The sequence below is a fragment of the Rhinoderma darwinii genome, chromosome 11 (genome assembly GCF_050947455.1).
Source record: "Rhinoderma darwinii isolate aRhiDar2 chromosome 11, aRhiDar2.hap1, whole genome shotgun sequence".
NCBI classification, from domain to species: domain Eukaryota; kingdom Metazoa; phylum Chordata; class Amphibia; order Anura; family Rhinodermatidae; genus Rhinoderma; species Rhinoderma darwinii.
In genome coordinates, this window is record NC_134697.1 from 42,696,391 (window position 1) to 42,716,818 (window position 20,428).

General features: G+C 39.0%; 1 protein-coding gene across 1 annotated transcript in view; it reads right to left on the reverse strand.

Annotated features, from left to right (window-relative positions):
- Window positions 1-20,428, reverse strand: part of BICC1 (BicC family RNA binding protein 1) — a 225,003-nt gene that overhangs the window by 22,932 nt on the left and 181,643 nt on the right. The window contains exons 4-9 of the mRNA XM_075841183.1: window positions 15,311-15,390; window positions 11,137-11,295; window positions 9,082-9,135; window positions 5,373-5,567; window positions 823-1,074; window positions 264-395 (exon numbers count right to left, since the gene is read on the reverse strand). Of these exons, the coding sequence (XP_075697298.1) occupies window positions 264-395; window positions 823-1,074; window positions 5,373-5,567; window positions 9,082-9,135; window positions 11,137-11,295; window positions 15,311-15,390 (872 nt within the window). The remainder of the gene's footprint in view (window positions 1-263; window positions 396-822; window positions 1,075-5,372; window positions 5,568-9,081; window positions 9,136-11,136; window positions 11,296-15,310; window positions 15,391-20,428) is intronic.

Consider the following 20,428-nt stretch of genomic DNA (forward strand, 5'->3'; position numbering starts at 1 on the left):
CAATTTACCATTACTAGCTTTGAGTGCCAGATTATCCAATTCAGGACTAGAAACGAAAGCCAACTCTTCATTAGACGAAGTATGATCTCCCAGACAGAAAATTGACTTTTGGGAAAGAGGATGTCTCAGAACGTATTCAGTAACTATACCCTGATAAACTAAGCAAATGTCAGATCCCAGACAGGTTATGGAACTGGAAGCTGAATATGTTTAAAAACAAGTGAAAATTCCTTTAAGTCATCATTTTACTACAGGAAACTTACTTTACTTGGCTGCTTGGGCTTTGGTTTTATGCTGATGAATACATCTAACTGCTCCATGAGTTGCGTTATATACTGTGGCTCTACCTCAATCTCTTCTTTCATGTCAAACATCAGAACTAGGGGAAGACAACCCTGGGAAAGAGATAAAAACAAACAAGTTCTTTATATCTATTCACTTAAAGCTGCCTTATTCTTTAAGTTAGTACTCCCTGTTAAGGCAAAACTAAACTTGAAACTACTCAACTGCAAAATTGTTAATTTCTTGAAGGGGTCCTCTATTAAACAGTGATACTGGTAACATTTTGAAAAACACATTTAAAAAGGGACCAGATTTTACAGTTAAAAAAGTAAAAATTAATTTTGACTAGTAGATAACCACAGAAGAATGAAAAATATATGATGCAGACTATTGCATATTAAACGGATGGTCTACTAGTGATTCCAACAAGAACCACTCTGATCGGACTTGGACACTGGAATTACATCAAACCTCGAAGTATAAGAAGTGGTTGCACTTGTAATCTCAGCCGTGTCAGCAAAAAGCTTTACAGATACCTACCATGAGATATTGTCTGGCCAGGCAGACGGATTCGATGGTGCCTTGGAGGTAGACTGTGGACTTCTTCAGAGGGTTATTAGGATCTGGGAAGTGAATCTGAGCACCAGTTCGTTGCATGATGTGTTTGATGTTGCCACCATTTCGGCCCATCATAAAGAGGTGATGTTGTGCAGCAATATCCAGTTGTGTGCTGACCGGTATAGCATTGGCAAGGCTACCAGCAAGATGTTCCAGCAATAGTGCAGTGCCTTCCTATCAAAGACATTACAGATACCATCAAACTACCATGAAAGCAGACTGTGACCATGGAACCATGTGGAAATAAATAGTATTTCTGAAAAGTTTGGTTAAAGAGAAAAGTTAACTAATGATATAGGCAATTCATTTACCAAGAAATATATGTAATCTCCAGACTTCGGAATATTAGTAGAGTGTAAAGTATGGAAGTTTATATTGGGTGCATGCAGCAGAAAACATCTTTGCAAGTTATCCAGAAGAAAAACAAGAATAACATATGACAAATATATGAAAGATGCATTGTCCTGTAAATAACTATTTGATATGGGGCATGGACCAGATGACTAGGTATACGACAAGACGTTTTTGCAGCAAAGCACACAAAATGTATTAACTCATACCAGTACCTTAAAGATTTATCATTTTACTCATGCACACACTTACCATAGAATGCAAGTGGAGGAAATCCATATAAGTATGGCGAAAACATACTAGTTCAATGCAAACTTTACCACGGTAGGATTCACACTCTTGGGTTCAGTACTGATCAATAAAGCCTAACTCCTCCATGAAAACTCCCATTTACTAATATAAGGAAACCTACAGCTTTTTCTGCATAACTGCATCCCATCCTCTAAGTCAAGTCCACATCCTCCAGGACTGAAAGCCATATTCCATAACGGTTTCCGGCTTCATGAGGAGCCTTTCTGCCCTGTTCTCTCCCAGACCCATTATATGTATTACTCTGTGGCCACAACAGTTTGATCTGTTCGGAAACTAGAAGAAGGGGTCATTACATAGGAAATTAACTGCAACGAAGGTCAATAAACTTCAATTTGCTTTATAGAGGTCTTTACATGGTGGCTTTCAGCCTACAGAAAACTACCTCCCATCTTAATTATGACGATGTCAGAGGCTCAGGCTATTCTTTCTCAATGCTTTACACAGCAGCACTGCTTGTTTAGATTAAACAACACTTAGAGGCTCTGTCCCCACATTATAAGTGCCGTATCTTCTACATAAGGAGATCGGCGCTATAACGTAGGTGACAGCAGTGCTTTTTATTTTAAAAAACGATCTATTTTCACCACTTTATTAGCGATTTTAGATTTATGCTAATGAGTTGCTTAATGCCCAAGTGGGCGTATTTTTACTTTAGACCAAGTGGGCGTTGTACAGAGGAGTGTATGACGCTGACCAATCAGCGTCCTGCACTCCTCTCCATTCATTTACCCAGCGCATAGGGATCCTGCTAGATCCTTACGTGCTGTCTTATACTAACACATTAACAATACTGAAGTGTTTAGACAGTGAATAGACATTCCACGGGACGTCTATTCACAATCTCTGCACTTCGTTACTCTGTCTGTGGTGGTTACAGCAGAGGAAGCGTAATCTCGCTGTAAATGACAGGTTACAACGAGATCACGCTTCCTCTGCTGTAACTACCATAGAAACAGTAACGAAGTGCAGAGATTGTGAATAGACATCCCGTGGATTGTCTATTCACTGTCTAAACACTTCAGTATTGTTAATGTGTTAGATCCTTATGTGCGGTCTTATACTAACAGGATCCCTATGCTCTGAGTAAATGAATGGAGAGGAGTGCATGATGCTGATTGGTCAGCGTCATACACTCCCCTGTACAACGCCCACTTGGTCTAAAGTAAAAATACGCCCACTTGGGCATTAAGCAACTCATTAGAATAAATCTAAAATCGCTAATAAAGTGGTAAAAATAGATCGTTTTTTAAAAATAAAAAGCACTGCTGTCACCTACATTATAGCGCCGATTTCCTTACGTATGAGATAGGGCACTTGTAATGTGGTGACGGAGTCTCTTTAAGATTCCACTTTCTACCACTGCACAACATCTGCCTCATGCCCAGAATGCCAATGAGAATGATTCTAAACTCCTACTAGGAAACGAAGATGAGAAAATGGCCTAGGTAGCCTCCACTAAGGCAAGTTAGGCTGAGTTCACACAGTTTTTTTGCAGGCAGAAAATTCTGCCTCAAAATTCCATTTGGAATTTTAAGGCAGATTTTTATTTGCCTGCACACCGTTTACCGCGTTTTTCGCTTGCGCCGATTTGCAGCGAAATACGCTTTCTCTGCCTCTCATTGATGTCAATGGGAGCTCAGAGGCATAAACGCCCGAAGATAGGGCATGCCGCTTCTTTTTACCGTGAGTGTTTATCGCTCGCGGTAATAAAACCGCGTACGCCTCCCATTGAAATCAATGGGAGGCATGGGCCGTGTTTTGGTGCGTATTCCGACGCGGTTTCCGCGTCGAAAACAGTGTCAAAAAACTTAGTGTGAACAGGGCCTTAATCTCTAAAAGGAGGATCCTGTTCCTTTGTTAAACACGCACATACTCAGAGATATTAATAACTAAAATAATCACCATGAAAAAATATTTGTGTGTGTGTGTATATTTAGATCTAGGAATGTTTACATTGTTGGAGCTCTAAGCTACGAGATGTGATGTATAAAATCTAGAATTCCATATAATGCATTCAGGGATTTCTATGTATTTGTAAAAAATGAGAGCTTCAACATCTGTTCCATCTTTAGATAATTACCTAGAGAGAGACCAGGTTGAAGCCCTCTGTAAACTATACAGTTTACATAGTATCTATGTTCTTACATAGTCCAAAGAGCAGAACTGCTGCATGTATTTATTGGATGAGAAGGCATTAAAGCGTTTGTATTACTAACTTAGCTGGGAAAAAAAAAAGCGTACATAAATCGAATGTGAAATTCACTGGAGACCTCCCAGTACTTCTGATGGGGGCTGAATTTGCGCAGGGAGGAAATGAGTGGAGGAATTTCATTTTACGTAGAAAGGGTTTCCAGTTTAGCCATGCACCTTGTATATATTCCAGATGCAGACAACTGCTAGTAAAGTGGAATAGCCCCAACCACTCCACAATGGAGGTGCAATAATATAAAATATTAATATACATAGGCTAGATACTTTGTCATTCTACAGGTCTCTACAAAATGAAGTATATGAATAGCAACCTGTCACTCATATGGACTGGGGACTTTCTAAAAAAAAAAAAAACAAAAAAAAAAAAAGAAGTCTGCACAGAAATTGATCTGGAGATGTGCATTCTGGGAAATGCGGACTTTACACCAGGCGATGTACATTAATCTGATTTAGGAAAGAAATTGTCTCACTACATTATGGGAGCTCAGCTAAGGTTTTAGGGTAAACGGTTTCCAGTAGAATTGTGAATGCAGCTATGGAATTGAATATATTAATTAACAACAATTGTAACTCAGGACTGGATAGAAAAGTTTTTTTTTCAAAAGTCCCTTTGAAATATCATTGTTAGTTGCTTCTATAGTTCGCAAAATCTAATCTTCACCGTTGTTGATCTGGACACTTAATAGAAATAATTATGGGCATTTCTAACAATATTTATTTACAAATCGTAAGGGGGAGCAATACATTCATTTCTAAGAAAACATATTACAGAGCTCTAAATATTCTCTAAATTTAGAACATTGTTTACATGGTCTCTGTTCACATCTGCGTCGGAGGCTCCATTGCAGTTCTGGTGGAAAATGCCGGAAGAAATAGCTCAGCGTGCTGCACTATTTCTTCAGGTAAATCGACTGACACCTCCACGGAAGCCCCGACGGAAAACCACTAAAGTCAATGGGTAACGTTGGGTGCCTTTAGTGTCCGTGATGCAATGGCTTCTCTGACGGAACAGAACAAAAAAAAACAGCGCAGATGTGAACAAAGCCTTACATATGCACATAGGAGGCCATAGAAACGGCATATATTTCTAGAAATTAATGTAGGAAACACAGCCATACGGAGTGCGACATGGACACGCAAGTTAACTTTGTTGCTATGTTTTAGAATTCGATCTGTCTGAAAGAAGCTAAACTCCAATATAAACTTTGTCATTTAAGCAAAAAAAAAAAATATATATATATATATAAAAAAAAAAATGAATACAAAAATAAATGTGACTGGAAAATAAATCTACTACATGCAGGTTCCATTGAATCAGCACATTAACATGACAGCATTTAGAACCCTTAAACACCGGGAGATTCATTTCATTTACGCTCTAATGCCATGTGTAGGGTTTAAGCATTAGAACAAGCACACACATCAGTTAATGGCACTGAAATGAACTCTCCCTATGGTTTTGCACAAATTCTTCTTTCAGGATGAGCTGTTTCGCAGCTGAAAAAACAAAAGCGTGATTGCAGAATTAACCTGGCTGCTTACATTCATAGTAAAACCTTGGGGTAAAGTTTTCTTACAAATACGTAGGAGAGAATTACCTTAACAGCACTGGTGTTATTCTGGGACCCTCTTACAATCACAGTAGCACCGTATACTCTGGAGCGCTGCTTGAATGAAACGGTTATGTTGTAGGTTTGGGAGATGTGCTGGATTGTGGGAGAGTTTGGATCTGGAATAGGCTGCAGAATACCGGCTATGGGCAAGTCAAACATTAACACCAATGGCAGCAGCTCCTATAGGAAAAAAATATATATTTTAGTACATGCACAATTTGTCCTAAGGCATACATCTGGCAATCCGGTTTAGTTGCCCTTCACCAGAGGGAAACGGATGCCAAAACTTATCTCATGCTTTCCTTTGTAAGCAGTTTTGGCATCAGATGCATCAAATGTGATGCAGGTGGTTTCCATGCAATGGACAAAAATATTGCATGCAGCGTTTTTTTGTCCGGCTATGGACGCTGGACTGGTATGCCAAGTGCACAACTTTGTCATCAGTTGTGTCCGGTTCAGGTATAAAAACAACGTGCTGGGCACAACTGATATATGAGAACCCAGCCTTACAGTAGACACCACCCTGTTAGAGGTAGGGTCAGTATGCCCTGGGACAGTATTCCCACGGGGAGGCAGGGATACCTAGCATCATACATAACTATAATGCTAGGAGCCCGGCTCCCTGAACGGTGTTCATGCCATGAAATGCGGCCGATACGCGGTCCGTAGATCACGGACCGAACATGGTCGAGTGAATAAAGTCTAAAGTGCACTAAACCTAAAGTGCCAAGATAATAATCATTAATATATGTATGTGACTGGTTTTGTCAGTTTGTGACAACTGGAAATATGCAAGTTGTGATCATGGGATGGACATATTTTTGGACTTCCTTCCAGTGACGGCATCTGACAGACAATAGATTACTTTAACTTAAATAAATTAAGAGTGATCTCATAATAATAATTATAATAATAAAATGTCCTTAGTTTAGTATGCATGGCAAGTGGGATGCTAAATTAGACACTTTCCTAACCACAGGGTAAATTTTCAAGGGGTAATCCAGGAATATCCACTGATGGCCGTTACTTGAATGGGGCTGAGCTACAGTACTAGGCACAGACCCATGTATTTCTGTATCTGGAAAAGCTCCAGGACATTTTGTTGATGCTTGGGGTCCCAGGGGGCGACCTTACAGAGCACGTATCGATGGCCTATCCTAAGGATAGGCCGTGCCTTCAATGTGTCCATCAATGTGTTTTCTTGGAAAATCCCTTTAAAACTGCACTTCTGATGGGCACGTCTGGAGTATTGACCAAAAACTGACCCACTTACTCATAGTTTGACTGTATTTGAGGGATGCCATATTAATGGAATTTTACTATTCCTGAAAGGTGCAACAAAAAGGTGTTATCGTACAAAGACTTGTAAACGCTGTATTAGAAAATGGACTAAAAAACCCCAGACACCGTTTTACCAGCAAAATTGTGTGGGCATTTACAACACATGTAGACATGATTTCTGACGCGTGCGGCGGCTGCTCCGTATATTCTCCCCCTAAAGGGAACTTCAGCTCCCAGTGCATTGACCACTAAGGGAGCAGTTTATTCCATTGATGAAATAAATTTTGAGTGGGGCAGCTACAATCAACTGTCTAAGCTGTATTTACAGGCAATGAAGCAATATATACATTCAGTAATTTTGGGTAGTAAGAAAAATAGTAAAAATATACAAATCTGTAAACAGAATATTGGTAACATTCCCAGTGCAGGCTTTAAAGTTATTTTTCTTTTTTCCTAATGACTATATGAATGAGTGGTGCGGTGTACAAGACGTGTCAAAAGAATGTTAGATGGGATATAAACGGCAGATCTAAAGCAAATAATCTTTCAATACTGCTGCCTGTGTGTGTACTTTAGCAGTCATCAGGCGATCAGTAATAAATGATGAATGGAATAACTGCATGCAGAAAGGTGGTTTAGTCTGGACTATAAAACGTCTCAAACACTGATGAGTTGAAAACCACAAGTAATGGAGGAAATCTAAAATATGTCACTTACACAGCCAAACCATTTGGTTTGTTTTGTTTTTCAAAACAGCACAATGGTATTCACACAGCCAAAGAAACCAAAAAGTCTAATTATATGTTATAGGGCATCAGTGCATTGAACCAAGATGCTCTGCTTAAATCAGAATACTGAAGAATATAACGAACGTAACTGCTAGAAAAATAGCCAAAAACGTAAAAAGGCTAATTAAAAGGGGTTGTCCAGTCCCTAAAAATCGACGGCCTACCCTCGGGATAGGCCATCAATAGCTGATGGGTCGGGGTCCGACTCCCGGGACCCCCGCCGATCAGATGTTTGAAGGGGGTACAATGCTCATATGAGCGCTACTTCCTCTTCATTTCTACTTGCTCACTGTGACTCGTCGACATGGACGTAGCGTATTGCAGCCTTCTTCTCCACTTGAAGTGAATCGGCGGGGGACCTGGGAGTCGAACCCCGTCCTTTTAGAGCCTTTGTCACAGATTTAATCAAACTCTGTCGGATACCACGGCACAACCCGATGGATCCCATGTAAAAGGGTGTATCATAAAGAACGGAACTTCAAGGCTAAGAAAGCCTTTAAATGTTTTGCTTTAATTCAGGGTTTTTTTTTTTATTGCATTGTACGGATTTTGGAGAAAAGTCATTCCCCAATAGGTATTTAAAGGTTATGTAAACCTTTGAAAGCGATTTATATTTTTATTTTTTTTAATAAAAAGTTCAGTGTGTTTTGTGCAACTTTATAATTTGTATTAAAATCCACCTGTAAATCGATCCCATCTAAGTTATGACCCCCTTACACTGAATAAGTCAGTCCCGCAGACCTGACTGGTACAGTATTTAGAATATTTAAAAAAAACACATTATAAAGTTGCACAAAACGCACTTTTTTAATATATATACAAAAAAAAAAAAAAAAAAAAAGAAGAAGGCTTTCGAAAGGTTTACATCTCTGTTAAATATTTTGTAACCTTTGCTTATACAGCCTGCATGTATTCATATACTTTGCAGGCCGCTCTGTACCTTCCCCAGTCAAATCCATCAGTGTTGCACACGGATGTCTCAATCTTTATCTCATCTGTCTCCTCTTCTGAGCGCTCATAAAGACTCAGTTTAGCTGAATTATGATCCCGTTGATCATAATTCAGCGAAAATGAGCATTCAGAAGAACTCAGGAGAGAAGCTTAGACAACCCTTTTACTATTGCTCACTTTTTGCACATTTTCAAAACACAATAAAGTGACTTTAAGTTAGATCTTGTAGAAGCATTTAGAGCCTCATTTACATAAATATAAAAATGGTCATAACTTGGCCAAAAATGCTCGTTTTTAAAAAAAAACAAAACGTTACTCTTATCTCCATTGCAGCGCCGATCTGCTGCAATAGGAGATAGGGGTTGCAAAATCTGGTGACAGAGCCTCTTTAACTACATTGAATAGGGCTAATCTGTGTGCAGAAATGCAACAGTTTTTTCTGTAAAACCGTGGGAGAAATAAGAGGGTCAGCCTCAAATTTCGGCCACGAATTCTAAGCCAATTCCATGTCATATTTTTCCACGTCATATTTTTCCACATGGAAAATCTGCCATGTGAGCATAGCCATGGATGCGCTAAAATAAACAGCACTGCAAGAGAGTAAGCAAAGAGAGAATGTGATAAGCTTGGTATTGTACATCAATTGATCGTAAAATAAAAAATAGAAAACGTACCCTTATTCTTACTCGAGCAGACTCTACTCCAGCAGGCTGCCCAGCAATTGACACCTGCAATAAAAGTTTAAATTGTTACGGATACATTGGTGATATAAAGGTTCATCCAAAAAATATTAAGGAAATCCGCAGTTAACTTGTTGGGTTACTTGAGGACTCGAAATGGGAAACACGATCCTAGATTCCCAAATTATTAGTTATGTCATATTCACCCATATAAAGAACTAAAACTATAACCTACAGTCAAAATAAAGCCCAAATATATGTTAACTGCTGGATCCGGAATAGATTAAGTTCATAAGGGAGCAAAATTCCTGAAAGAAAATTCTTCTGCATCACCTATTAGCACATATGTTCGACATCAAAATATCATGGTTGAAAAAAAAATCTGTCCTGGGAACTTCTCAGCCTGGTCGTATGATGTCACCCCTGACTCACTGATGCGTTTTCCTCCCAGGAGTGGGGATGCAACCTCTATTTCTGAGAGAAGACTTTGCGATGAGAGTCTCAAAAAAAAAGTTGTGGTCTCACTGTTTCTCTCTAGTCTCACACATGGGATAAGTTAATTTCAATAATAAAAAAATACAATAAAAATCAACCAAAATGTTATGTCTGCAGTCCGTGGGAGAGGTTTGATGTAATAGCATGTTAAAAAAAACCTAGTCTGAATAAACAGTTTCAAGCCGCACAATACAACTATTAATCTGTGGTTACATATACATGTTTAGAATGTCTGTGGGTATGAAGCATATAGTCTACTGTAGTAGACTATAGTACAACCGGAAGACTGCTGGCCAAACGGAACCATGATTATGGAAAACATTTCTAAAATTCAACTGCCTACAAAAAGAAGCGATGCTGCAAGTGACGTGGAGTTAAATTGTCTAACAAACACTTGTCAGACATTCTTAAAGATGATCAGTCACCACCTTGTTGTTGCCTTGGAAAATGTATACAGAAAATAAAATTTTTGAAATAAAGTCCAAAATAAAAATACAAAAAAATTACATTTTAGGTTTTCAGAAAAAAAGGACTAAAAAAATAGCAGCACTTCTTTCAGAATCAATGTTTCCACTCTATTATTTCCCTGTCTGCACAGTCACTTTTATAGGGTGATACAGGATGAGAAAAATTTGGTGTCTTTGTTCAAGAAACCGTGCCAAACCCGTCTATGGGTTGTGCCTAGTATTGTACTTCGTCTCCATTGGAGTGAATAGGACTGCGCTACAATACCACACACAACCTGTGGACAGGTGTGGCAGTGATTTTGGAGGAAACTAGCCATGGTTTTCAGTTTTCTAAACAACCCTTCTTTTGTATTCAAGACTGCGTCATCCACAGCATATTTACAACATGCTCCACAAATACTGCTTTTTAATATACTAAAAAATAAAGTATTAGAGGGCTAGAAGTAATTTAGATAAAAAGTGGCAGGTGACCGATTCTCTTTAAGCTGCACATATCTTACAGTATATCAAGAGCCAGCAATAATTTCATGAAATTGACTGAAGTGTTGTCAGTGTTTTACATCGCATAACCAAATATATGAACATTAAATCATTAATATGGCCATGTGTAAAATCCTATATAGACAAAGGATTATATCTCACAAAACCTTTTCAAACTTTTTAAACAGTTTTAAAGATCTCTTGACAAAGAGTGAATGAGAATAGAATATTGTTCACGTTGTCTACCTGACCCTGCATATCCAGTATTCATCTAAAGACTATTTAGAGCTGGTAAAACGACACAAAGCTCTACCTCTCATAACACGCAATCACAATGCACATTATTAAGAGTATGAGTATGTTGTATAGATCGACAGATCGCATTTATAATGTGACCAAGTAGTAGGGTACAACTCTTCATCAAAAGATCGAAATTTGAATCGCATTAAACTTTCCTGCAGCCACATTGACCCAAATCTGATCCATTAAGGAAACAGAGGGGCTGTAATGTTACCCACGTGCCCGTACCACATGCCAGCTCATGATTTATGTTGTTAACCCAGGTAGAGAGATGTATGTTTTGTTAAAAAAAATAAAGCATTTGTACCTGGTTACTTTTCTCTGCCTGATTATTTCGGTTTGAATCAGGAAAATGTATGTGGCAGCCGGTTTCCTCCATCACCTTCTTGATGTTGTTGCCACCTTTACCGATAACATGTGAGTGCTCAGTGTGGGAGACGTCCATTTTTAACGTAACTCTATTACTCTAAAATAAAAAACAAACAGCACAATGGATCTCTTATTCTGCAAGTAGTACAAAAACTTTCCACATTAATTTTCTGTAAGATGTCGGAGGCATAATTAGGCCGGATTCCCACGTAGCATAAACGCGGCGGAATTTCCGCAACGGAATTCTGTGCAGAAATTCCGTAGCATTTACAGTAGCGGCAAAGTCTATGAGTTTTAGAAAATCTCATGACCACGCTGTGGAAAAAAAACACAAGCGTGAACGTTAATAAATTGACCCGAGGTGCAAAATTGAACTCCGCAGCATGTCAATTTAATATGCGTTTTCGTTGATTTTCTGTTGCGGGTTTTCCCACATTGAATTCAATGGGGATGCAAAATCTGCAGCAAAAAGCCAAGTGTTGAGACTTTCGCAAAAAAACGCAAATCAGGAAAAAAAAAAATCATACTTAGAACGCTCTCTTTCTTCATTCAGTCTGGCCTCCTGGGATGATATTTCATCCCATGTGGCCGCGGCAGCCAATGACAGGCTGCAGCGTCACATGGCCTGCAATGTCATCTTGGGAGGCCGGACTACGCGTAGAAAAGAGGGTGGGGGTAAGTATGGTCATTTGTTTTTTTTAACCCAGCGCTGCATTCCACAGCAAAAACTTAGTTAGTGGTGTGGTTTTTAGGACGGAAGGTTGGTTGAAGGTTGGTTCCAGGTTGGATATGCTGCGCAGTTTTTACGCAGCATACCCGACCCGTGGGAAACCGGCCTTAGTTTGAGGGTTAATTTAAAGTATTCCTCATACTCTAGGGTAGTTTAGAGATTAACACCTAATATCCCTACTGGTTTAGGGTGGTGAAAAACGTTAATAGTATTACCTGCGGTTGTGTAGGACAGTAACAAAGTTAGGTCCATGCACACGACCATAGTTTTCATCCATAATTACGAATCAGTAATTACGGATGAAATTGAAAACCCATTCATTTCTATTGGCCACGGACTGTTTATGGCCGCTCCCGTAATTGCGTTACAAATCTGTATCCGTAGCAGTCAGATCCGTATTTGCGGAAAGTAAAAACCCTTACGGTCTTGTGCATGAGGCATGAATGGGAACCTCACCAGTAGTCTAGGGTTGGAAAGGGGCTCATATCGGGTGGTCTAGGTTGGGCTAATGTAAAAGATAAAAGCAGGCCGGCGAAAGCTAAAACACAGTATACAGGGTTGATAACATGTATAAACATATTTAATACCCAAGCTTCTACACATTTTCACAAGTTACAAGTGCACTAAAGACCATTTCCACTTTGAATCTAAAAATCATAATTGCATATGATTCAACACAGATCTTCAGAGCCAATTTCTTAATCTGCGTAACCAGGACCCGCTCGTTTAACCCTGCTTATCTTGGCAGATTTGGTGTTCAGAACAGTAAAAAAAAACACAAAAAACTGGGTGACTCCTGTGTAGGGTTGCCCCCACGATAGAATTAACACTGGGAGATCGGTAAAAGTATTTTTTTTTAGCAGGCAATAGCAAAAGAATCTTTATGCAATGCATCAGAGAGCCAGAAACACTCACATTCAGCTGCCTGCCAGCCCAGCCTCGAGAGTCAACACTCGAGGTTGGAGGAGGATACTGACTGACTAAAGACCTTTCTACACAGGCCAATTATTGGGCAAACCAGAGCTCATGTAAACGCTCTTTCCCGATCATTGCCCTGTGTCAACAGGGCAACGATCAGCTGATGAACGCATCGTTAATGGAGTTCTCAAGGCATTTTATATTGATGGCCTATCCTTAGGATAGGTCATCAATATCATATTGGTGGGGGTCCGACTCCCGGCAACCCCACCGATCAGCTGTCTGAACCTCTTCAATGTTTAGCAGACACTGTGCTGTACACATCTATAGCGGCTGGGCCTGGGACTGTAGCACCGGTCCTATTCAAATGGGACTGTGCTGCAAGCCCATGCACAGCCGCTACGGATGTGTAGAGCACTGTTCTTGGTGAACATTAAAGACGCCGCGTTGTTCAATGCCGCTAACTGGCGGGGATGCCAGGAGTCAGAACCCCCAACAATCTGATATTGCTGACCCATCGATATAAAATGCCCGTAGAACCCCTTTAATCAAATATATTACAGTAGACCCGTCAGCTATACTGACATGTTTGTTTTAGTAAATACTTTCAGCCCCCATAAAATAAAAATTTCGGAGCATCTTTTCTCAGAACTCTGAATTGTGCCATTCCTCGGTTATTCCTCCTGGTAAATTTACAAATGGGCATTACTATTCCCCTTGTCCATAGAGCTGTCCTTACACAATATAACACTGCCAGCACTGTGTAGGAACACACCCTATTGACAAGGAGAATGGTAACACTCAGTTGTCAGTTTATTCACACTTTCCAGGAGAAACAACAGAGGAATAGCATAACGCAATGTTCTAAGAAAAGATGATTTATTATTTATTTATAGGGAATGGAAATATAAACGGAAATGTCAGGAGAGGTAAAACGTCTTAGTTAGACCCCTCCCGACATTTGACAATCAGTATTGCAGTGTATTGTGCAAGCGATCGCATGTTCAAGTCTCCTAAAGGGAATAAAAATTAAAAAAAAAGTTAAAATGTAGTTTAATAAAGTTTAAGAATATCGATGTCAAAATATATATATATATATATATATATATATATATATATATATATATATATATATATATTTATTTATTTTTTTTAAATAATTGGTATAGCCGTAATCGGATTAACCCGCAGAATAAAAAATCAACATGTCAGTTTTGGCGCTTCAAAAGTGGGATGGAAGACGCGAAAACAAAAACAAAAACTGGCTGCGGCAGGAAGGGGATAAGGAATCATATACACAAGAATTACTTAACATTTAGCATTGCTCCCTGGAAAACGTTAAAGTGTTGCAGTACGATAGTTTATTTAAAACATGCTCCTAACATGCAGGTGCTTCTGAAAAGGTCTCCAGATATGATCATTGTGGGTACATTAGTAAGGACTTCTGCTCGATTCACAGATGTTCACATGTACTGAAACAACTTGCAAAAGAACCTTGGAACTACATATCAAAGAAGAAATGAACAATCCAGCTAACATTCCCAGAAAATTATCAGAAATCCCTCAAGTTTATTTATTTTTAAATATATTTTTCTTTTTCAGTTCTATAAAAATACAATTAAAATAGAATATAGAAATAAGTTTCCTTAGAAAAAAGCAGGTTTCGAAGTTAATCAGTAGCTGCAATCTATTCAGAAGATACACCCAAGAAGAGACCACAGGGGGATTGTGACCCTAGATTTCCATTAAAGTAAACTACCATGCATGACAGTCTATCGCGTATACAGATAAACTGATCCATAAAAATTTGATAGAAATTAGGCATATCTACTGATCCATCTTCCATATGTATCCAAATGAGCACTAGATTCTGCAAAGTACCTACTAAACGATGGGTCAATTTAGCACAATTGCATTCAATGCATGGTATATGTCCTTATCAATTGGTACATGGCTGGTTCACTGCTGTCAAGTTAGCCCTGCACCTTTATTACCTGTTGGAGAACTACCTATTTCTTATAGATTGTAAGCTTGCGGGAAGAACCCCCTCACCATATGTTTAACTATAAAACATTCTTATTATGAATGTATGTTGTTGTATCAACTGTGTGTTATTCAGTCACCCCAGATGCCAAAATCTTTAGATTGTCCAGGCTTGCTACTTCCAGATCAGAAAAAGGTTGTCAAGAACTGGGTAAATGCTGCCTGTGCTAGATACTCCCAGTGCTTGAAGATATAAGTTGACCCTACATTTGCCATATTCCTAGGCCATCGTGACAATACTTCCTGTCTGTGCTTTAGTCTTGTCCAGTCTTGTTTTGGGGACATTATCTGTATCAAAGTCCTCATCCTTACAGAATTGCCCCTATTCAATGTGTCAGTATATATGTAATTGTTCAATTTCAACCCACAAAAAGATGTATGGAATCTATAAGCAGTCAATTATTGCTCTAAATCTATTTACCTTTGTATCCAATACCGACATTATCCTTTCCTTGGCTTCCTTCACATTTTCTTTCTTGCCAGATACTTTTATATGTGGGTCTGTAGAGAGAAGCAAACTATTTAACTATATAGTTGGAAAAGACAAAAAACCCCAAAAACAACATAAAAGAAGGGAGTCAGATCAAGAACAGAAAATGGAGCAAAATAAAATAATTTATGGTTATTAAAGGGCAACAGTCATCCAAAAAGTGGTAGAGTACCTACCCACCAAACATTAGGTAATCAATGCACTAAAATAAGAAAAAATTGTGATTACATATAGGACTTCAGCCATAGGATAGAAAACTGAAAACTGTAAAATTAAGTCATACTATAGACAAAATAGAATTACATCTACACAATATTACAGGATCATAATAATAACCCACTAAACTATTAGATAAATGGGTAGTTTATTCTCAGAGTATTGGAAATAGTAGAAATATTTCTAACATAAAAGGTATTTTATTTAATCTGATTAGTAATAAAAAAAAATATATATTTTTTCGGCTATTGAACATTATTTTTCTTTTTTTTTTACATTAATTTAACTTTTTTTTTTAAATCCCATAAAGGGATGTTATTTGTATTTTTATTTTTTAACTGTAATGTACTGGCATAGATCTATATGCAAGTACATTAGCCTGTGTAGTGATTGTACACAGGCAGTTGTTAGGGCATACCTCAGTATGCCCTAACAGGAAATATGTTCAGACAGCCCTGGGGTCCTTCATTGGACCCTGGGCTGTCTGGCCATACAAGTTATGGGTTTTGATCGCGTCACAGGGATTTTCTGTGACGCAATCAAAGGATAGTCCCCCCTCTTCTGAACGCCGCAGTCCGCTTTGATCGCGGCATTCAAGGGATTAACGGTGGAGAGAAGAGGCTTCTCTCCACTGTTAGAGCGGGGCTGCGGCTGTGTATTACAACCGTTGCCCTGCTCCTGATCGTGCGTGGACACTGGCTGTCACACAGAACGAGAATGCTCGCCCTACTGTATGGAGTACCCGCCGCTCAGGATGTGCATTCTCGTCCTGTGATGGCAAGCAGTTAATGGGCCTGTTCACATCACCGTTGCCCTTCCATTGAGGGGCTCCGTCAGAGGTTTCTGTCGGGTTTACCTTTCAACAGAAAGGCAAACTGAAACCTAAGCTTCCGTTTGCAACAGCATGGATATCAATGGTGACGGAAACGTTGCTAAAGGTTTCCGTTTGCCACTGTTGTGACAGGGTTCCGTTGTTTTGACGGAATCAATAGCGCAGTCGACTTTCATATAGAACACTGTATTTAGTAGGGATAATCTCCAACATATGGAAGCACACATGAAGTTCCTGTGGTCTTCGTGCCCTGCCGTGAGGCGTAAAAGTACCTGCAGAGTCCTCAAAAGGGCTCAGCACAATTTTATTTTTGCACACATTGAGCTATAGTTTACATTAAAAAAAAGTTTCAAAAAATGTGACTTAGTATTTAAAAATATGAAGGATCAATAAATCGTTTTTTAGCACAGAATAAGGCTACATTCACACGAGTATGACAGATTTACGCGCGTAAAATCTGTCCGTGTGCATTGCATTTTGCATCAATGTACTTTACGAGTGCCATGTGTTTTTTCACGCACTCACAAGCACTTTTTATTTTTCAATGTAATTGATGCGTAAAACACTGACAGCACACAGATGTGCATCCGTGTGCTGTTCGTGATATTCAGGTAACATTGACTTCAACGGGCGGCTAGGTGCGTGAAAATGCACCAATATAAGACATGAAGGGAGTTTCACGCAACGGACACTCACTGCGTGAAAACTAACGGATGTGTGAATAGCCCTATATTAATCAATGGGGCCGTATGCTGTACGTTGTTTCAACGCACAGCACACGGACGAGTTTCACGCTCGTGTGAATGACCCCTAAGTCTCTCAGACTTTAGATTCATAGCCAGCAGCCCATCTTCCGCATAGATTTTCTCATTTCCTGTTCTGTAGCGTTCCTTACGTCTTGCAGCTCAGATACCATCTACATGAAACCTGTCAGTATGATCTGGAGTGAGTCCTGAATTTCCAGACTTTAGGTGGAGATGGACGTTCATTTTCTGGATATGCAAATGTATAATCAATAAGGTGGATATGATGCAGGATTATTAGACTATTGGAATTGAGCTTCATAAGTTTATGGCTTCCTCTGACTGTTCTGCTTGATTCTAATACATAAAAGATTGAATATGTGTAAATTACCATAATATTTTTATTTCACCATGAACCTACTTTAAATCCATACTTTTTTTTTTTTTTTTACTAAAACTAAATGGGGACAAGCGCAGCACTTTTAAAGAGGGATTTCTAAGTGGGGGGGGGGGGGGGATCCGGGAGGAAAAATATAAAAATAAAAAAGGGAGACCGCGCTATACAGGTCAGTTAACCAATTCAACTTCTAATGACCTAGTGACAGGTCCTCTTTAATAATATTATACATTTATCTCAATATTTTCTACCAAACCGCTCAGACGGGGGTGTTAACGTACTTGGAAACCAGGCAATTGAAGTGAACAATAAGTGGTGTATCCAGCACTCAGTATAAAATATTTTGTCTTTATTCGGTCATTTTAAAACAGAAAGATTAAAATAAAAATCCCGGGACCACGCTTATGCGTTTCAGACCACTACGGGCCTGAGTGGTCTGAAACGCGTAAGCGTGGTCCCGAGATTTTTATTTTAATCTTTCTGTTTTAAAATGACCGAATAAAGCCCAAATATTTTATACTGAGTGCTGGATACACCACTTATTGTTCACTTCAATTGCCTTGTATACCTGCTCTCGACTCAGGATTATTTTGGGTGCATCTCCAAACACCTTCAACATTTGGACGTGGAATCAATCAATTGTATGAACGAACGAACGAACGAACGAACGAACGAACGAACGAACGAACGAACGAACGAACGCAGGGGAAACGCGGTGTGCGAACTTGAAGTAATATTTTTTCTATTTTTGAACTTGGAAACCACCCTAAGTTGGCCCATGCGATTTTAATATGTCCAGTTTGTGTGCCTGTTTGTATCCATGTAATACCAATAGCCGGCTTAATATATTTTGCAAGCTTGGTCTTCTACTTTGCAAACAAAAACACAGAAAAGGTGGCTAATGTGCATAAGATTCCGAGAATACTTAAAATGAACAAAATAAATTAGTTCTGCATACCAACTTCAACTACGCAGTGCCGAGCCGTAAAATGGCATAAAGAGTAATAGGCTAGAATGAAGCCTCCTTTCTCAAGACATTCTAGTAATGAAAAGCAGAAGCGGAATTTTTAAATGGCAAGATCTTACAGTATGAATTATTCATAATAGGAGCTTAAAACACAGGTTTTAAAATTCCTTAGTGTAAATAGCTGGCCATTTGAAGTAATTTAGTCTAGTACATACTGGGAACCTGTACAAAGCGACATGTTATTTCCACTTGAGATTCAAGTTCTTAAATCCCATTTGCCAGGCGACGCTTACAAAAACGTATAGACATTTCACACATACCGGCAAAAGATTCAAAGGCTTGAAAAAAGTTAAATTACTCAGACGTCAAAATAGAAGAAATATTTGTAAGTGCTGAGAAACTTTCCACATATGTTTCATTTGAAAATTTTATTTAAAAAGAGAGTTTAATATCGGGTATCATGTATAGCATGTACGTATGTGTACATATGGAAAAACGTCATGTTTAAGCATTGACATTTCAGATCGCTAAAAAAAAAAAAAGTCAGCCACAATCAGGATATGGCCTGGTATTTATTCATAATTAGATACAATTTTGACAAGGTAATGTTAAAGCTTTTAAGTCAGAACCACCAGTTATCAAGCAGAAGTTTTACATTACATTTTAAGAGAATGTATAATCAATAATTAACATAATAAAAACAGGCCTTTATTATAACAATTACTCTTTAAGGCCCTGTTCACACAGAGTTTTTTGGAGCGGAAACCGCTCCGAAAAACTCGTCAAAAACCGCCCGAAAATGCCTCCCATTGATTTCAATGGGAGTTGGACTAGTTTTTTTACCGCGAGTAAAAAAAACGCGTCGCGGTTAAAAGAAGCGTCATGACCCATCTTGAGGCGGTTTCCTCCTCCAAAACCCCATTTCAATCAGTCAGAAAGAGGAAAAAAACGCCTCGACGAGTGTTTTGACGAGTTTTTGTCAAACCACTGTGCAAAAAACGTCTGGAGCAGTTTTTGTAGGAGGAATTTTCCTCCTGCAAAAAACTCGGTGTGAACATAGCCTAACTAAAAATAAATACAGGAGGCACTCTTTAAAGTAGTAGACCAGAATCAAAGTTTTTTTTCAAAAGCCTACTACCTTTCTAACTACTTACAACATGCTGCCACATGTCCAAATATAGTTAGGCTATGTTCACACGCTTAACAAAAAACGGCTGAAAACACGGAGCGGTTTTCAAAAAGGAAACCAGCCTCTGATTTTCAGCCGTTTTTTAAACAACTTGCGTTTTTAGCGGCGTCTTTGGAGATGTTTTTCTATTGAGACAATGAAAAACGGCTCCAAAAACGTCTCAAGAGTAACATTAACTTTTTTACGGGGCTTTTTTTTACGCGCCGTTTTTAAAAACGTACGCATAAAAAACGCCTTGTGGGAAAGGAACTTCCTTTTTCCCATTGAAATCAATGGGCAGATGTTTGGAGGCTTTCAGCCCCCGTATTTTCAGCCGTTTTTCAGGGCCAAAAATAAGCCGTGTGAACATACCTTTACTATGCAATCTCGTTTTTTCAATCCTTTTCGTCCAAAACGATATTTTCCAGTAGCCCCCTGCGTCACCTCCCACCATTTTTCGAAAAAGTTACTCATTGGTAGTTCATGTGGCTTTTCTCTTGTACAGGCTTGTTTGTAGTGGTAAACACAGTGTAGCAGCACCTGCTGCGTGCCGAGGGTATAATGAACTTGGGCAAGCAAAGGGTGTTTTTACTGTGAATGCCAGTGAGACTGTCTTAGTGTGCATACACGACCTGCGGCGGATGTAACCAGGTAGAAAACATCCAAATACAAGTGTGTACTTTGGGGGTTATTTCACAAGATTCATGCTTTTTGCATAATTTAATG